Source organism: Bombina bombina, chromosome 7, assembly GCF_027579735.1.
Source record: "Bombina bombina isolate aBomBom1 chromosome 7, aBomBom1.pri, whole genome shotgun sequence".
NCBI classification, from domain to species: domain Eukaryota; kingdom Metazoa; phylum Chordata; class Amphibia; order Anura; family Bombinatoridae; genus Bombina; species Bombina bombina.
Window position 1 is genome coordinate 209722298 of NC_069505.1, and position 17658 is coordinate 209739955.

The 17658-nt window shown below is 41.5% G+C and overlaps 1 protein-coding gene across 1 annotated transcript in view; it reads left to right on the forward strand.

The window, feature by feature from the left end:
• Positions 1 to 17658, forward strand: part of SBF2 (SET binding factor 2) — a 1344181-nt gene that overhangs the window by 1058253 nt on the left and 268270 nt on the right. The window contains exons 20-21 of the mRNA XM_053720592.1: positions 3164 to 3333; positions 3798 to 3871. Coding sequence (XP_053576567.1) covers positions 3164 to 3333; positions 3798 to 3871 — 244 coding nt within the window. The remainder of the gene's footprint in view (positions 1 to 3163; positions 3334 to 3797; positions 3872 to 17658) is intronic.

The following is a 17658-nucleotide window of genomic DNA, read 5'->3' on the forward strand; positions in this document are numbered from 1 at the left end:
CTAAATCTCAATAGTCTAGGCAATATGGAACTTTGTGTGAAATATATGACAATAATTGTTGCATGTAGTCTTTATCTTAAATTCACAATTCTTCGTTATGTTTGAAAAGTATTTATCAATCGATAGCAAGTATTAAGTGCTATTAACACTATCTACCATAGATATGCGATCCTGATGTGGGTTAGACATATATCCTCAAATGAACCCCACAATTTATATCTGTATGGTAGCTACCTAACACCTATTAAACTTCCGGTATTAGCCAAGACGGTGGAACGCATTATGCCTCGAAAGCTGGGGGTGATGTGAGGTTTGTGATTGGTACACTTTGTTTGTAAAACACTATAAAATGTTTGATTATTGTCACTGTTGTATGCTGATGATGGGGTTATAATACCCCGAAAACGTTCCACATTAAAAGTTTGAAAAAAGACCTGTGAGTGCAAACGTCTGTTCATATATATATAAAATAAATGGATCGAATGGCGGCATATTAGGATCAGCACAAAGACATGACCCATAAATGATAAATGCTGATCTAACAGTGATATATGTCAAACATTAAAATAAAACCATATACAAAAGGATTGGAGAGATGCCCCATGTAGCTAAACACATCTTTAAGAATAAAAAGCTTAATTGAAACCGAATGTTGTATTGGGGTGTGTATATATATATATATATATATATATATATATATGTATGTATATATATGTGTGTGTGTAATACTCAACCTATATAGTACTTAAATATTTAAGCCTTAAAAAAAGACAGATGACAAGTCTTTCAATAATGTAGAACTACGGGTTCAGCTATAGAAAGACGAGAGGGGCATGATAATGACTTACTCCATGACTCTGTAAAATCATATATAAGTTCACTAATCTCTAAATGCTGTATATTGCAATGTGAGGGATATTTCGTAATTAGCAGAGTCATCAAGGGAGGCATATGTAAAAGTGGAAAACATAAATAAAAATGTGAAAAATAAAGAATAAAAGCTATGAAATTAAACTGAATGGAAGATAGTATAGAATGGTAAATTCATAATATCATAATATGGTAGGGTAAATAGCAGATAATATATAAATTGTAAGATTAGATGCACTTAGGATGAGGAGATAAGATGATCACAATCATGCATATTGACACATGAACAACATATATGAATAATATGATGTATATGTCAATATGAATGACTTATGATATCAGTGGTGAAATAGCTATACATATAGATCTACATCTAATCGTCTATTGATGCCATAGGGATATCTGGTATTCAGTTTGATTATCCAGAAGACTTCTCTTCTGAGGAGTCTGGCAGTTCTGTCACCTCCTCTTGCATTTTTTTATATTCTTTCAATTCCCATGAATGAAAAATATGTGGTACCTTTACAATCTTGGCGGAAATGTTTTGCCACTGGTGTCTTGGGTTCCTTTTCAGTTAGCAATAGTAGGTGTTCCCTAATTCGTGTAGTAATACCTGTGTATTGCTGGTAACAAAATTGTCATGTAATGAGGTAAATCACATATTGAGAAGTGCAATCAATTCTCTGTTTGATTGTATAAATCTCATTAGTGTTACTTGAAGTAAAAGTGTGAGTTTTATCATTAAAGTCACAAGTTTACAAGGTCTGTGACGACATTTGAACAAACCTGGGTTTAAACTTAACCAATTAGTTTGAATCTGGGGTTTCTCTGAGAATTTTCGATTGGTTAGATCACCTATTGATGGTGCTTTTTTTGCTACATATTTTATCCCTTTGGATCTGTTTTAATGTACTGTAATCTTCAATATAGTAAGATTGTTCTTGATAACATTACAGATTTTGTAGTATTGCCTACTAAGCTGAGTGGGAAAAACTATGTTGTCACTGTTTTGAACAACGTATTTCTCTGCAGTTTTTCAACTTCCTTACTGATGTTGTCTAATTTGAATTTGTTGTATCTCCTTTTTATAAGTCTACTGTATCTGTTAGTTCACTAGCTTCTACTTTGTAGGTCTCTAAGTTAGAGCAATTTCTTCACAGCCTTAAGTATTGGCCTTTAGGTATGCCTTTCTTAAAGGGATACTAACCCCTCATTTTTTCTTTCATGATTCAGATAGAGCACGCAATTTTAAGCAACTTTCTAATTTATTCCTATTTTCAATTTTTCTTTGTTCTCATGTTATCTTGATTTGAAAAAGCAGTAATAAAAGGTTAGGAGCCGGCCCATTTTTTAGTTCAGCACCTTGGTAGAGCTTGCTGATTGGTTTGCTACGTTTAGCCACAAATCAGCAAGTGCTACCCATGTGCTGAACAAAAAAATGGTCTGGCTCTAAAGCTTACAGTACTGCTTTTTCAAATCAAGATAGCATGAGAACAAAGAAAAATTGATAATAGGAGTAAATTAGAAAGGTGCTTAAAATCTCATGCTCTATCTGAATCATGAAATAAAAAAAATTGGGTTTAGTATCCCTTTAAGGTGTGGAACATGACATGAATCCGCTCTTAGGATGGTGTTTTTTGATGTAGGTTTCCTATAGGTAGATGTAATTTATATCAAGGTTAGAAAGGTCTACTTTGAGTTTTAAATCTAAATAGTCAATGTAGTGGATATCACTTTTATAGGTAAAAGTTAGGTTAAATTGATTGTCATTAATATAGGTCATGAAATGCTCAATGGTGTGTTCATTTTGTGTTTTATCCCATATGATAATTAGATCATCGATGAAGCGACCGTATAATTTGATATTGTACTTGAATGGGAAATCACTTGCAAAAATGAGGCACAGCTCCACCCAGCCCATGTAAATATTGGCATAGGCCAGGGCGAACTTAGCACCCATGGCTGTGCCTCGCTTCTGCAAATAATACTCTCCCTCATGCACAAAATAGTTGTGTTTCAGCAGAAACTCTGTGGTTTCCACTACAAATGTAATGAAGTCTGCATATTAATACAAAAAACTGAGCACAGGACTGGGTAGGACCGCCTGTGCGCAAAGAGATTACATTCACATTTACATTTTGTGGAATAGCAACTTGCAAAATATATTTCCCTCTGTATGCTAAAATTTCAGAAATAAGTGATTCTTCGTTGTCTCATTCTATAAAGCTTAGGTCAGTGCCAGTTCAGTGAAAAGTGCTTATTCTGTGCTTGTGACGCTTTTCTGCTTCTTTAGCATTGCTGGAAGTGTTGCAGAGAGCTACGACACCGAAAGTGGGTTTGAGGACTCGGAGAATGATATTGCGAATTCTGTGGTCCGCTTCATCACTAGATTCATTGATAAGGTCTGTACAGAGAGCGGAGTGACACAAGATCATATAAAGAGTCTACACTGCATGATACCGGGTAAGCTCCAGCGTTCTTCAGCATTGTTTGATAACTGTGACACCTGCACAATACAATGACAAAAGAATAAACATTATATTGTAAGGCTGATTTGCTACATGACTGTAAATGTGCACTTGCAGCAAACATAAACAGGCATAATCAAGTAGTCTAATGGATTAGAGCATTTTATTAGTACATTATATGCTGTATAGAACTGTTTCACCTCTAAAGTCCAGAGCAGCAATGTACTACTGGGAGCTAGCTTAACACACCAGGTGAGCCAATAACAAGAGGCATATGTGTGTAGCCACTAATCAGCAGCCAGCTCCTAGTAATGCATTGAAATTAAATTAAAATGTCATAAAATCATATACCCTATATGAACCATAAACGTTTATTTTTTACTTTTGTGTCTCTGTCCATCTTATTAGCGTTTATACCATGTTTGCCCTATTTATCTTTCCTATCTCTGTGGTTTAAAGGTATTGTGGCTATGCATATAGAAACGCTGGAGGCTGTGCATCGGGAAAGCAGGAGACTTCCACCCATTAAAAAGGTACATAATATTTCTGTAGCATTTGTCCTCAAACCAAACTTTGTAAACCACATTTCCTAATTTATCCATTTTTATATGTTAAAATGAACTCCCGTTTAAAGGGACACTAAACCCAATTTTTTCCTTTAATGATTCAGATAGAGCAGCAATTTCTCCAACATAGGTGTGTCCGGTCCTCCTAGGCTCCGCCTTCCCCAGTCATTCTCTTTGCCGTTGTACAGGCAACATCTCCACGGAGATGGCTTAGAGTTTTTTGGTGTTTAAATGTAGTTTTTATTCTTCAATCAAGAGTTTGTTATTTTAAAATAGTGCTGGTATGTACTATTTACTCTGAAACAGAAAAGAGATGAAGATTTCTGTTTGTAATAGGAAAATGATTTTAGCAACCGTTACTAAAATCGATGGCTGTTTCCACACAGGACTGTTGAGAGGAATTAACTTCAGTTGGGGGAAACAGTGAGCAGACTTTTGCTGCTTGAGGTATGACACATTTCTAACAAGACTTGGTAATGCTGGAAGCTGTCATTTTCCCTATGGGATCCGGTAAGCCATTTTTATTAAATAAGAATAAAGGGCTTCACAAGGGCTTTAAAGACTGGTAGACATTTTTCTGGGCTAAAACGATTGATATATAAGCATTTTTAATACTTCATAGTTTTGAGGAGTTATTTTATTCTTGGGAATTATGTAAAATAACCGGCAGGCACTGTATTGGACACCTTTTTCACTGGGGGCCTTCTCTAATCATAGGCAGAGCCTCATTTTCGCGCCTCTATTGCACAGTTGTTTTTGGGAAGCAAGACATGCAGATGCATGTGTGAGGAGCTCAGATACATAGAAAAGCTTACTGAAGGCGTCATTTGGTATCGTATTCCCCTTTGGGCTTGGTTGGGTCTCAGCAAAGCAGATACCAGGGACTGTATAGGGGTTAAATATAAAAACGGCTCCGGTTCCGTTATTTTAAGAGTTAAAGCTTTCAGACACTGTGGTGAAATTTTGGTGAATTTTGAACAATTCCTTCATACTTTTTCACATTTTCAGTAATAAAGTGTGTTCAGTTTAAAATTTAAAGTGACAGTAACGGTTTTATTTTAAAACGTTTTTTGTACTTTGTTATCAAGTTTATGCCTGTTTAACATGTCTGAACTATCAGATAGACTATGTTCTGTATGTGGGGAAGCCAAGGTTCCTTCTCATTTAAATAGATGTGATTTATGTGACACAAAATTTAGAGAAAATGATGCCCAAGATGATTCCTCAAGTGAGGGGAGTAAGCATGGTACTGCATCATCCCCTCCTTCGTCTACGCCAGTCTTGCCCACACAGGAGGCCCCTAGTACATCTAGTGCGCCAATACTCCTTACTATGCAACAATTAACGGCTGTAATGGATAATTCTATCAAAAACATTTTAGCCAAAATGCCCACTTATCAGCGAAAGCGCGACTGCTCTGTTTTAGAAAATACTGAAGAGCATGAGGACGCTGATGATATTGGTTCTGAAGTGCCCCTACACCAGTCTGAGGGGGCCAGGGAGGTTTTGTCTGAGGGAGAAATTTCAGATTCAGGGAAAATTTCTCAACAAGCTGAACCTGATGTGATTACATTCAAATTTAAATTGGAACATCTCCGCGCTCTGCTTAAGGAGGTGTTATCTACTCTGGATGATTGTGAGAATTTGGTCATTCCAGAGAAATTATGTAAGATGGACAAGTTCCTAGAGGTCCCGGGGCCCCCCGAAGCTTTTCCTATACCCAAGCGGGTGGCGGACATTGTAAACAAAGAATGGGAAAGGCCCGGCATACCTTTTGTCCCTCCCCCTATATTTAAGAAATTGTTTCCTATGGTCGACCCCAGAAAGGACTTATGGCAGACAGTCCCCAAGGTCGAGGGGGCGGTTTCTACTCTAAACAAACGCACTACTATCCCTATAGAAGATAGTTGTGCTTTCAAAGATCCTATGGATAAAAAATTAGAGGGTTTGCTTAAAAAGATGTTTGTTCAGCAAGGTTACCTTCTACAACCAATTTCATGCATGGTTCCTGTCACTACAGCAGCGTGTTTCTGGTTCGATGAACTAGAAAAGTCGCTCAATAAAGATTCTTCTTATGAGGAGATTATGGACAGAATTCATGCTCTCAAATTGGCTAACTCTTTTACTTTAGACGCCACTTTGCAATTGGCTAGATTAGCGGCGAAAAATTCAGGGTTTGCTATTGTGGCGCGCAGAGCGCTTTGGCTAAAATCTTGGTCAGCGGATGCGTCTTCCAAGAACAAATTGCTTAACATACCTTTCAAGGGGAAAACACTGTTTGGCCCTGACTTGAAAGAGATTATTTCTGATATCACTGGGGGTAAGGGCCACGCCCTTCCTCAGGATAGGTCTTTCAAGGCTAAAAATAAACCAAATTTTCGTCCCTTTCGCAGAAACGGACCAGCCCCAAGTGCTACATCCTCTAAGCAAGAGGGTAATACTTCTCAAACCAAGCCAGCCTGGAGGCCAATGCAAGGCTGGAACAAAGGTAAGCAGGCCAAGAAACCTGCCACTGCTACCAAGACAGCATGAGATGTTGGCCCCCGATCCGGGACCGGATCTGGTGGGGGGCAGACTTTCTCTCTTCGCTCAGGCTTGGGCAAGAGATGTTCTGGATCCTTGGGCGCTAGAAATAGTCTCCCAAGGTTATCTTCTGGAATTCAAGGAGCTTCCCCCAAGGGGGAGGTTCCACAGGTCTCAATTGTCTTCAGACCACATAAAAAGACAGGCATTCTTACATTGTGTAGAAGACCTGTTAAAAATGGGAGTGATTCATCCTGTTCCATTAGGAGAACAAGGCATGGGATTCTACTCCAATCTGTTCATAGTCCCCAAAAAAGAGGGAACATTCAGACCAATCTTAGATCTCAAGATCCTAAACAAGTTTCTCAAGGTTCCATCGTTCAAAATGGAAACCATTCGGACAATTCTTCCTTCCATCCAGGAAGGTCAATTCATGACCACGGTGGATTTAAAGGATGCGTATCTACATATTCCTATCCACAAGGAACATCATCGGTTCCTAAGGTTCGCCTTTCTGGACAAGCATTACCAGTTTGTGGCACTTCCATTCGGATTAGCCACTGCTCCAAGAATTTTCACAAAGGTACTAGGGTCCCTTCTAGCGGTGCTACGACCAAGGGGCATTGCAGTAGTACCTTACTTGGACGACATACTGATTCAAGCGTCGTCCCTACCACAAGCAAAGGCTCATACGGACATTGTCCTGGCCTTTCTCAGATCTCACGGGTGGAAAGTGAACGTAGAAAAGAGTTCTCTATCTCCGTCAACAAGAGTTCCCTTCTTGGGAACAATAATAGACTCCTTAGAAATGAGGATTTTTCTGACAGAGGCCAGAAAATCAAAACTTCTAAGCTCTTGTCAAGTACTTCATTCTGTTCCTCTTCCTTCCATAGCGCAGTGCATGGAAGTAATAGGTTTGATGGTCGCGGCAATGGACATAGTTCCTTTTGCGCGAATTCATCTGAGACCATTACAACTGTGCATGCTCAGTCAGTGGAATGGGGATTATACAGACTTGTCTCCGACGATACAAGTAGATCAGAGGACCAGAGATTCACTCCGTTGGTGGCTGACCCTGGACAACCTGTCACAGGGGATGAGCTTCCGCAGACCAGAGTGGGTCATTGTCACGACCGACGCCAGTCTGGTGGGCTGGGGCGCGGTCTGGGAACTCCTGAAAGCTCAGGGTCTTTGGTCTCGGGAAGAATCTCTTCTCCCGATAAATATTCTGGAACTGAGAGCGATATTCAATGCTCTCAAGGCTTGGCCTCAGCTAGCAAAGGCCAAATTCATACGGTTTCAATCAGACAACATGACGACTGTTGCGTATATCAACCATCAGGGGGGAACAAGGAGTTCCCTGGCGATGGAAGAAGTGACCAAAATCATTCAATGGGCGGAGACTCACTCCTGCCACTTGTCTGCAATCCACATCCCAGGAGTGGAAAATTGGGAAGCGGATTTTCTGAGTCGTCAGACATTTCATCCGGGGGAGTGGGAACTCCATCCGGAAATCTTTGCCCAAATTACTCAATTGTGGGGCATTCCAGACATGGATCTGATGGCCTCTCGTCAGAACTTCAAGGTTCCTTGCTACGGGTCCAGATCCAGGGATCCCAAGGCGACTCTAGTAGATGCACTAGTAGCACCTTGGACCTTCAACCTAGCTTATGTATTCCCACCGTTCCCTCTCATCCCCAGGCTGGTAGCCAGGACCAATCAGGAGAGGGCATCGGTGATCTTGATAGCTCCTGCGTGGCCACGCAGGACTTGGTATGCAGACCTGGTGAATATGTCATCAGCTCCACCATGGAAGCTACCTTTGAGACAGGACCTTCTTGTTCAAGGTCCGTTCGAACATCCGAATCTGGCCTCACTCCAACTGACTGCTTGGAGATTGAACGCTTGATTTTATCAAAGCGAGGGTTCTCAGATTCTGTCATTGATACTCTTGTTCAGGCCAGAAAGCCTGTAACTAGAAAAATCTACCATAAAATATGGAAAAAATATATCTGTTGGTGTGAATCTAAAGGATTCCCATGGAACAAGATAAAAATTCCTAAGATTCTATCCTTTCTTCAAGAAGGTTTGGAGAAAGGATTATCTGCAAGTTCTTTGAAGGGACAGATTTCTGCTTTATCTGTTTTACTTAATAAAAAGCTGGCGGCTGTGCCAGATGTTCAAGCTTTTGTTCAGGCTCTGGTTAGAATCAAGCCTGTTTACAAACCTTTGGCTCCTCCTTGGAGTCTCAATTTAGTTCTTTCAGTTCTTCAGGGGGTTCCGTTTGAACCCTTACATTCCGTAGATATTAAGTTATTATCTTGGAAAGTTTTGTTTTTGGTTGCAATTTCTTCTGCTAGAAGAGTTTCAGAGTTATCTGCTCTGCAGTGTTCTCCTCCTTATCTGGTGTTCCATGCAGATAAGGTGGTTTTGCGTACTAAACCTGGTTTTCTTCCGAAAGTTGTTTCTAACAAAAACATTAACCAGGAGATAGTCGTGCCTTCTTTGTGTCCGAATCCAGTTTCAAAGAAGGAACGTTTGTTGCACAATTTGGATGTAGTTCGTGCTCTAAAATTCTATTTAGATGCTACAAAGGATTTCAGACAAACATCTTCCTTGTTTGTTGTTTATTCTGGTAAAAGAAGAGGTCAAAAAGCAACTTCTACCTCTCTCTCTTTTTGGCTTAAAAGCATCATCAGATTGGCTTATGAGACTGCCGGACGTCAGCCTCCTGAAAGAATCACAGCTCATTCCACTAGGGCCGTGGCTTCCACATGGGCCTTCAAGAACGAGGCTTCTGTTGATCAGATATGTAAGGCAGCGACTTGGTCTTCACTGCACACTTTTACTAAATTTTACAAATTTGATACTTTTGCTTCTTCTGAGGCTATTTTTGGGAGAAAGGTTTTGCAAGCCGTGGTGCCTTCCATCTAGGTGACCTGATTTGCTCCCTCCCATCATCCGTGTCCTAAAGCTTTGGTATTGGTTCCCACAAGTAAGGATGACGCCGTGGACCGGACACACCTATGTTGGAGAAAACAGAATTTATGTTTACCTGATAAATTACTTTCTCCAACGGTGTGTCCGGTCCACGGCCCGCCCTGGTTTTTTAATCAGGTCTGATAATTTATTTTCTTTAACTACAGTCACCACGGTATCATATGATTTCTCCTATGCAAATATTCCTCCTTTACGTCGGTCGAATGACTGGGGAAGGCGGAGCCTAGGAGGGATCATGTGACCAGCTTTGCTGGGCTCTTTGCCATTTCCTGTTGGGGAAGAGAATATCCCACAAGTAAGGATGACGCCGTGGACCGGACACACCGTTGGAGAAAGTAATTTATCAGGTAAACATAAATTCTGTTTTTAAGCAACTTTTTAATTTACTCCTATTATCAAATTTTCTTTGTTCTCTTGCTATCTTTATTTAAAAATCAGGAATGTAAAGCTTAGGAGCCAGCCCATTTTTGTTTTAGAACCTGGGTTGTGCTTGCTTATTGGTGGCTTAATGTAGCCACCAATCAGCAAGCACTATCCAAGGTGCGTAAGGAATCCCAAATAACATTAATGAATAAGTAAATGCTTGTTTAGAGGGATATAAATAGTAAAACAATGCTAGACGTAATGATGTATGCAAAGCAAAGATCAGCCTTAGAATTATATGTAGATGTATTTTTACAATTATATTGGTTCTTTAACCCCTTAATGACAAGTGACGTACCAGGTACGTCCTGCAAAAACTTGCAGTTAGTGACAATGGACGTACCTGGTACGTCACTTGTCTAAGAGAGTGCTGGAAGCGATCGCAATCGCTTCCAGCAGCTCTCAGGGTATTGCAGTGATGCCTCGATATTGAGGCATCCTGCAATACCCTTAGAAAGCATCCGATGCAGAGAGAGCCACTCTGTGGCCCTCTCTGCACCGGTAGCGATGCGGCCGGTTCGTTGGTGGGTGGGAGCGCAACTGGGAGGCGGGTGGGCGGCCCATCGCTACCCGGCATCCGGCTCCTGTTAGTGCAATGTGCACGCCGGGTGCCGGGAGCGCGCGGGTGCACGCGCACGCCCGCGATCACCTACCCACACTGACACCAATGAGTGGGAAGAGGGGGGGAAATATATATATATATGAGGATCTGGGAGGGGGAGGGGGTTGGGGTATTGTGGGGGGCTGCTACACTACAGAAAAAAATAAATTAGTAATAAAAAATAATTAAAAACACTTTTTTGGGGGGCAAATTGGGTACTGGCAGACAGCTGCCAGTACCCAAGATGGCGGCAATTAGGTAGGGGAGAGGGTTAGATTGCTGGGGGGGGGGATCATGGAGGTTGGGGCTAAGGCAGGAGTCCATCACAGCTAAAACATTTTATTTTTTTTTATTAAAAAAAATAAAAACTCCTTTTATTTAGTACTGGCAGACTTTCTGCCAGTACTTAAGATGGCGGGGACAATTGTGGGGTGGGGGAGGGAAGAGAACTGTTTGGGAGGGATCAGGGGGTGGGATGTGTCAGGTGGGAGGCTGATCTCTACCCTAAAGCTAAAATTAACCCTGCAAGCTCCCTACAAGCTACCTAATTTAACCCCTTAACTGCTGGGCATAATTTACGTGTGGTGCGCAGCAGCATTTAGCGGCCTTCTACTTACCAAAAAGCAACCACAAAGCCATATAAGTCTGCTATTTCTGAATAAAGGGGATCCCAAAGAAGCATTTACAACCATTTGTGCCTTAATTGCAGAAGCTGTTTGTAAATAATTTCAGTGGGAAACCTAAAGTTTGTGACAAAATTTGTGAAAAAGTGAACTTTTTTTTTATTTGATGACATTTGGCGGTGAAATGGTGGCATGAAATATACCAAAATGGGCCTAGATCAATACTTTGGGTTGTCTTCTAAAAAAAAATATATACATGTCAAGGGATATTCAGGTATTCCTGACAGATATCAGGGTTCCAATGTAACTAGCGCTAATTTTGAAAAAAAGTTGTTTGGAAATAGCAAAGTGCTACTTGTATTTATGGCCCTATAACTTGCAAAAAAAGTAAAGAACATGTAAACATTGGGTATTTCTAAACTCAGGACAAAATTTAGAAACTATTTAGCATAGGTGTTTTTTGGTGATTGTAGATGTGTAACAGATTTTGGGGGTCAAAGTTAGAAAAAGTGTGTTTTTTTCAATTTTTTCCTCATATTTTATATTTTTTTTTATAGGAAATTATAAGATATGATGAAAATAATGGTATCCTTAGAAAGTCCATTTAATGGCGAGAAAAACGGTATATAATATGTATGGGTACAGTAAATGAGTAAGAGGAAAATTACAGCTAAACACAAACACTGCAGAAATGTAAAAATAGCCATTGTCATTAAGGGTAAGAAAATTGAAAAATGGTCCGGTCATTAAGGGGTTAAATATTGATCGTACAAGTGTAAAAGTTTAGTTTCTATAAAGTAATGGGCGCCACCGTGTTTGAACTAGTTTTCTATTTATCTCTGTGCAAACAAAGCTTCTGGAATCCCTTTCTCTTGTTAAGTGTATCCAGTCCACGGATCATCCATTACTTGTGGGATATTCTCCTTCCCAACAGGAAGTTGCAAGAGGATCACCCACAGCAGAGCTGCTATAAAGCTCCTCCCCTCACTTCCATATCCAGTCATTCTCTTGCAACTCTCAACAAAGATGGAGGTAGTAAGAGGAGAGTGGTGTATTACAGTTAGTTTCTTTCTTCAATCAAAAGTTTGTTATTTTTAAATGGTACCCGAGCGTACTATTTTACCTCAGGCAGTATTTAGAAGAAGAATCTGCCTGCGGTTTCTATGATCTTAGCAGAAGTAACTAAGATCCACTGCCGTTCTCACATATTCTGAGGAGTGAGGTAACTTCAGAGGGGGAATGGCGTGCAGGTTATCCTGCAATAAGGTATGTGCAGTTAACATTTTTCTAGGGATGGAATTTGCTAGAAAATGCTGCTGATACCGGATTAATGTAAGTTAAGCCTAAAATGCAGTGAGAGCGAATGGTATCAGGCTTATTAACAGAGATACATACTTTTATAAAAGTACAATATAAAACGTTTGCTGGCACGTTTAATCGTTTTTATATATGCTTTGGTGATAAAACTTATTGGGGCCTAGTTTTTTCCACATGGCTGGCTTGATTTTTGCCTAGAAACCGTTTCCTGAGGCTTTCCACTGTTGTAATATGAGTGGGAGGGGCCTATTTTAGAGCTTTTTTGCGCAGAAAAAATTACAGACAGAGACATTCAGCTTCCCTCTGCATGATACAGGACATCTCTGAAGGGCTAAAAAGGCTTCAAAAGTCGTGTTTGAGGAAGGTAACAGCCACAGTAGAGCTGTGGCAGTTGTGACTGGTTTTAAAAACGTTTTTGTCATTTATTATTCCGTTTTTGGTATTAAGGGGTTAATCATCCATTTGCAAGTGGGTGCAATGCTCTGCTAACTTGTTACATACACTGTAAAAATTTTGTTAGTGTAACTGCCTTTTTTCACTGTTATTTCAAATTTTGTCAAAATTTGTTTTCCTTAAAGGCGCAGTAATGTTTTTTTATATTGCTTGTTAACTTGGTTTAAAGTGTTTTCCAAGCTTGCTAGTCTCATTGCTAGTTTGTACAAACATGTCTGACACAGAGGAAACTACTTGTTCATTATGTTTAAAAGCCATGGTGGAGCCCCATAGGAGAATGTGTACTAAATGTATTGATTTCACCTTAAACAGTAAAGATCAGTCTTTATCTATAAAAGAATTGTCACCAGAGGGTTCTGTCGAGGGGGAAGTTATGCCGACTAACTCTCCCCACGTGTCGGACCCTTCGCCTCCCGCTCAAGGGACGCACGCTAATATGGCGCCAAGTACATCAGGGACGCCCATAGCGATTACTTTGCAGGACATGGCTGCAATCATGAATAATACCCTGTCAGAGGTATTAGCCAGATTGCCTGAATTAAGAGGCAAGCGCGATAGCTCTGGAGTTAGACGAGATACAGAGCGCGTAGATGCTGTAAGAGCCATGTCCGATACTGCGTCACAATATGCAGAACCTGAGGACGGAGAGCTTCAGTCTGTGGGTGACATCTCTGACTCGGGGAAACCTGATTCAGAGATTTCTAATTTTAAATTTAAGCTTGAGAACCTCCGTGTATTGCTTGGGGAGGTATTAGTTGCTCTGAATGACTGTGACACAATTGCAGTGCCAGAGAAATTGTGTAGGCTGGATAAATACTATGCAGTGCCGGTGTGTACTGATGTTTTTCCAATACCTAAAAGGCTTACAGAAATCATTACTAAGGAGTGGGATAGACCCGGTGTGCCTTTTTCCCCACCTCCTATATTTAGAAAAATGTTTCCAATAGACGCCACTACACGGGACTTATGGCAGACGGTCCCTAAGGTGGAGGGAGCAGTTTCTATTTTAGCAAAGCGTACCACTATCCCAGTTGAGGACAGTTGTGCTTTTTCAGATCCAATGGATAAAAAATTAGAGGGTTACCTTAAGAAAATGTTTATTCAACAAGGTTTTATTTTACAGCCCCTTGCATGCATTGCGCCTGTCACTGCTGCGGCGGCGTTTTGGTTTGAGGCCCTGGAAGAGGCCATCCATACAGCTCCATTGACTGAAATCATTGACAAACTTAGAACACTTAAGCTAGCTAACTCATTTGTTTCTGATGCCATTGTTCATTTGACTAAACTAACGGCTAAGAATTCCGGATTCGCCATCCAGGCGCGTAGGGCGCTATGGCTTAAATCGTGGTCAGCTGACGTGACTTTAAAGTCTAAGTTACTCAACATTCCTTTCAAGGGGCAGACCCTATTCGGGCCTGGTTTGAAAGAAATCATTGCTGACATTACTGGAGGTAAGGGTCATACCCTTCCTCAGGACAGGGCCAAATCAAGGGCCAAACAGTCTAATTTTCGTGCCTTTCGAAATTTCAAGGCAGGTGCAGCATCAACTTCCTCTTCTTCAAAACAAGAGGGAACTTTTGCTCAATCCAAGCAGGCCTAGAAACCTAACCAGTCCTGGAACAAGGGCAAGCAGGCCAGAAAGCCTGCTGCTGCCTCCAAGACAGCATGAAGGAACGGCCCCCTATCCGGTAACGGATCTAGTAGGGGGCAGACTTTCTCTCTTCGCCCAGGCGTGGGCAAGAGATGTTCAGGATCCCTGGGCGTTGGAGATCATATCTCAGGGATATCTTCTGGACTTCAAAGCTTCTCCTCCACAAGGGAGATTTCACCTTTCAAGATTATCTGCAAATCAGATAAAGAAAGAGGCATTCCTACGCTGCGTGCAAGACCTCCTAGCAATGGGGGTGATCCATCCAGTTCCGCGGATGGAACAAGGACAGGGTATTTATTCAAATCTGTTTGTGGTTCCCAAAAAAGAGGGAACCTTCAGACCAATTTTGGATCTAAAGATCTTAAACAAATTCCTCAGAGTTCCATCATTCAAGATGGAAACTATTCGAACCATTTTACCCATGATCCAAGAGGGTCAGTACATGATGACAGTGGATTTAAAGGATGCCTACCTTCACATTCCGATTCACAAGAATCATCATCGGTTCCTGAGGTTTGCCTTTCTAGACAGGCATTACCAATTTGTAGCTCTTCCATTCGGGTTGGCTACAGCCCCAAGAATTTTTACAAAAGTTCTAGGCTCACTTCTGCCATAGCGGTGGCTCCTTATCTGGACGACATCCTGATAAAGGCGTCAAGCTTTCAAATTGCCAAGTCTCATACAGAGATAGTTCTGGCATTTCTGAGGTCGCATGGGTGGAAAGTGAATGAAGAAGAGTTCTCTATCTCCTCTAACAAGGGTTTCCTTCCTAGGGACCCTTATAGATTCTGTATAAATGAAAATTTACCTGACAGAGTCCAGGTTATCAAAACTTCTAAATGCTTGCCGTGTTCTTCACTCCATTCCGCGCCCCACGGTGGATCAGTGCATGGAAGTAATCGGCTTAATGGTAGCGGCGATGGACATAGTGCCATTTGGGCGCCTGCATCTCAGACCGCTGCAATTATGCATGCTCAGTCAGTGGAATGGGGATTACACAGATTTGTCCCCTCTACTAAATCTGGATCAGGAAACCAGAGATTCTCTTCTCTGGTGGTTATCTTGGGTCCATCTGTCCAAGGGTATGACCTTTCGCAGACCAGATTGGACGATTGTAACAACAGATGCCAGCCTTCTAGGTTGGGGTGCAGTCTGGAACTCCCTTAAGTCTCAGGGTTCATGGACTCAGGAGGAGAAACTCCTCCCAATAAATATTCTGGAGTTAAGAGCAATATTCACTGCTCTTCTAGCTTGGCCTCAGTTAGCAAGACTGAGGTTCATCAGATTTCAGTCGGACAACATCACGACTGTGGCTTACATCAACCATCAAGGGGGAACCAGGAGTTCCCTAGCGATGTCAGAAGTCTCCAAGATAATTCGCTGGGCAGAGACTCACTCTTGCCACCTATCAGCGATCCATATCCCGGGCATAGAGAACTGGGAGGCGGATTTTCTAAGTTGTCAGACTTTTCATCCGGGGGAGTGGGAACTCCATCCGGAGGTGTTTGCTCAATTAGTCTATTGTTGGGGCAAACCAGAACTGGATCTCATGGCGTCTCGCCAGAACGTCAAGCTTCATTGTTACGGATCCAGGTCCAGGGACCCAGATGTGACGCTGATAGATGCTCTAACAGCTCCTTGGTTCTTCAACCTGGCTTATGTGTTTCCACCGTTTCCTCTGCTCCCTCGACTGATTGCCAAAATCAGACAGGAGGGAGCATCAGTGATTCTGATAGCGCCTGCGTGGCCACGCAGGACCTGGTATGCAGATCTGGTGGACGTGTCATCCTCTCCACCGTGGACTCTGCCTCTGAGACAAGACCTTTTAATACAAGGTCCTTTCAATCATCCGAATCTAATTTCTCTGAGACTGACTGCATGGAGATTGAACGCTTGATCCTATCAAAGCGTGGCTTCTCCGAGTCAGTCATTGATACCTTAATACAGGCACGAAAGCCTGTCACCAGGAAAATCTACCACAAGATATGGCGTAAATATCTTCATTGGTGTGAATCCAAGAATTACTCATGGAGTAGGGTTAGGATTCCTAGGATATTGTCCTTCCTCCAAGAGGGTTTGGACAAAGGATTATCAGCTAGTTCTTTAAAGGGAAAGATTTCTGCTCTGTCTATTCTTTTACACAAGCGTCTGGCAGAATTTCCAGACGTCCAGGCATTTTGTCAGGCTTTAGTTAGAATTAAGCCTGTGTTTAAACCTGTTGCTCCTCCATGGAGCTTAAACTTGGTTCTTAAAGTTCTTCAAGGGGTTCCGTTTGAACCCCTTCGTTCTATTGATATCAAACTTCTATCATGGAAAGTTCTGTTTCTGATGGCTATTTCCTTGGCTCGAAGAGTCTCTGAGTTAACTGCCTTACATTGTGATTCTCCTTATCTGATCTTTCATTCAGATAAAGTAGTTCTGCGTACAAAACCTGGGTTTTTACCCAAGGTGGTTTCTAACAAGAATATCAATCAAGAGATTGTTGTTCCATCATTGTGTCCTAATCCTTCTTCGAAGAAGGAACGTCTTTTGCATAATCTAGACGTAGTGCGTGCCTTGAAGTTTTACTTACAAGCTACTAAGGATTTTCGTCAAACATCTAACCTGTTTGTTATTTACTCTGGACAGAGGAGAGGTCAAAAGGCCTCGGCAACCTCTCTTTCTTTTTGGCTTCGGAGTATAATCCGTTTAGCCTATGAGACTGCTGGACAGCAGCCCCCTGAAAGGATTACAGCTCATTCTACTAGAGCTGTGGCCTACACCTGGGCCTTTAAAAATGAGGCTTCTGTTGAACAGATTTGCAAGGCTGCGACTTGGTCTTCGCTTCATACCTTTTCAAAATTTTACAAATTTGATACTTTTGCTTCTTCGGAGGCGGTTTTTGGGAGAAAGGTTCTTCAGGCAGTGGTTCCTTCCGTTTAAGTTCCTGCCTTGCCCCTCCCATCATCCGTGTACTTTAGCTTTGGTATTGGTATCCCACAAGTAATGGATGATCCGTGGACTGGATACACTTAACAAGAGAAAACATAATTTATGCTTACCTGATAAATTTATTTCTCTTGTAGTGTATCCAGTCCACGGCCCGCCCTGTCCTTTTAAGGCAGGTCTAAATTTCAATTAAACTACAGTCACCATTGCACCCTATGGTTTCTCCTTATGTTTC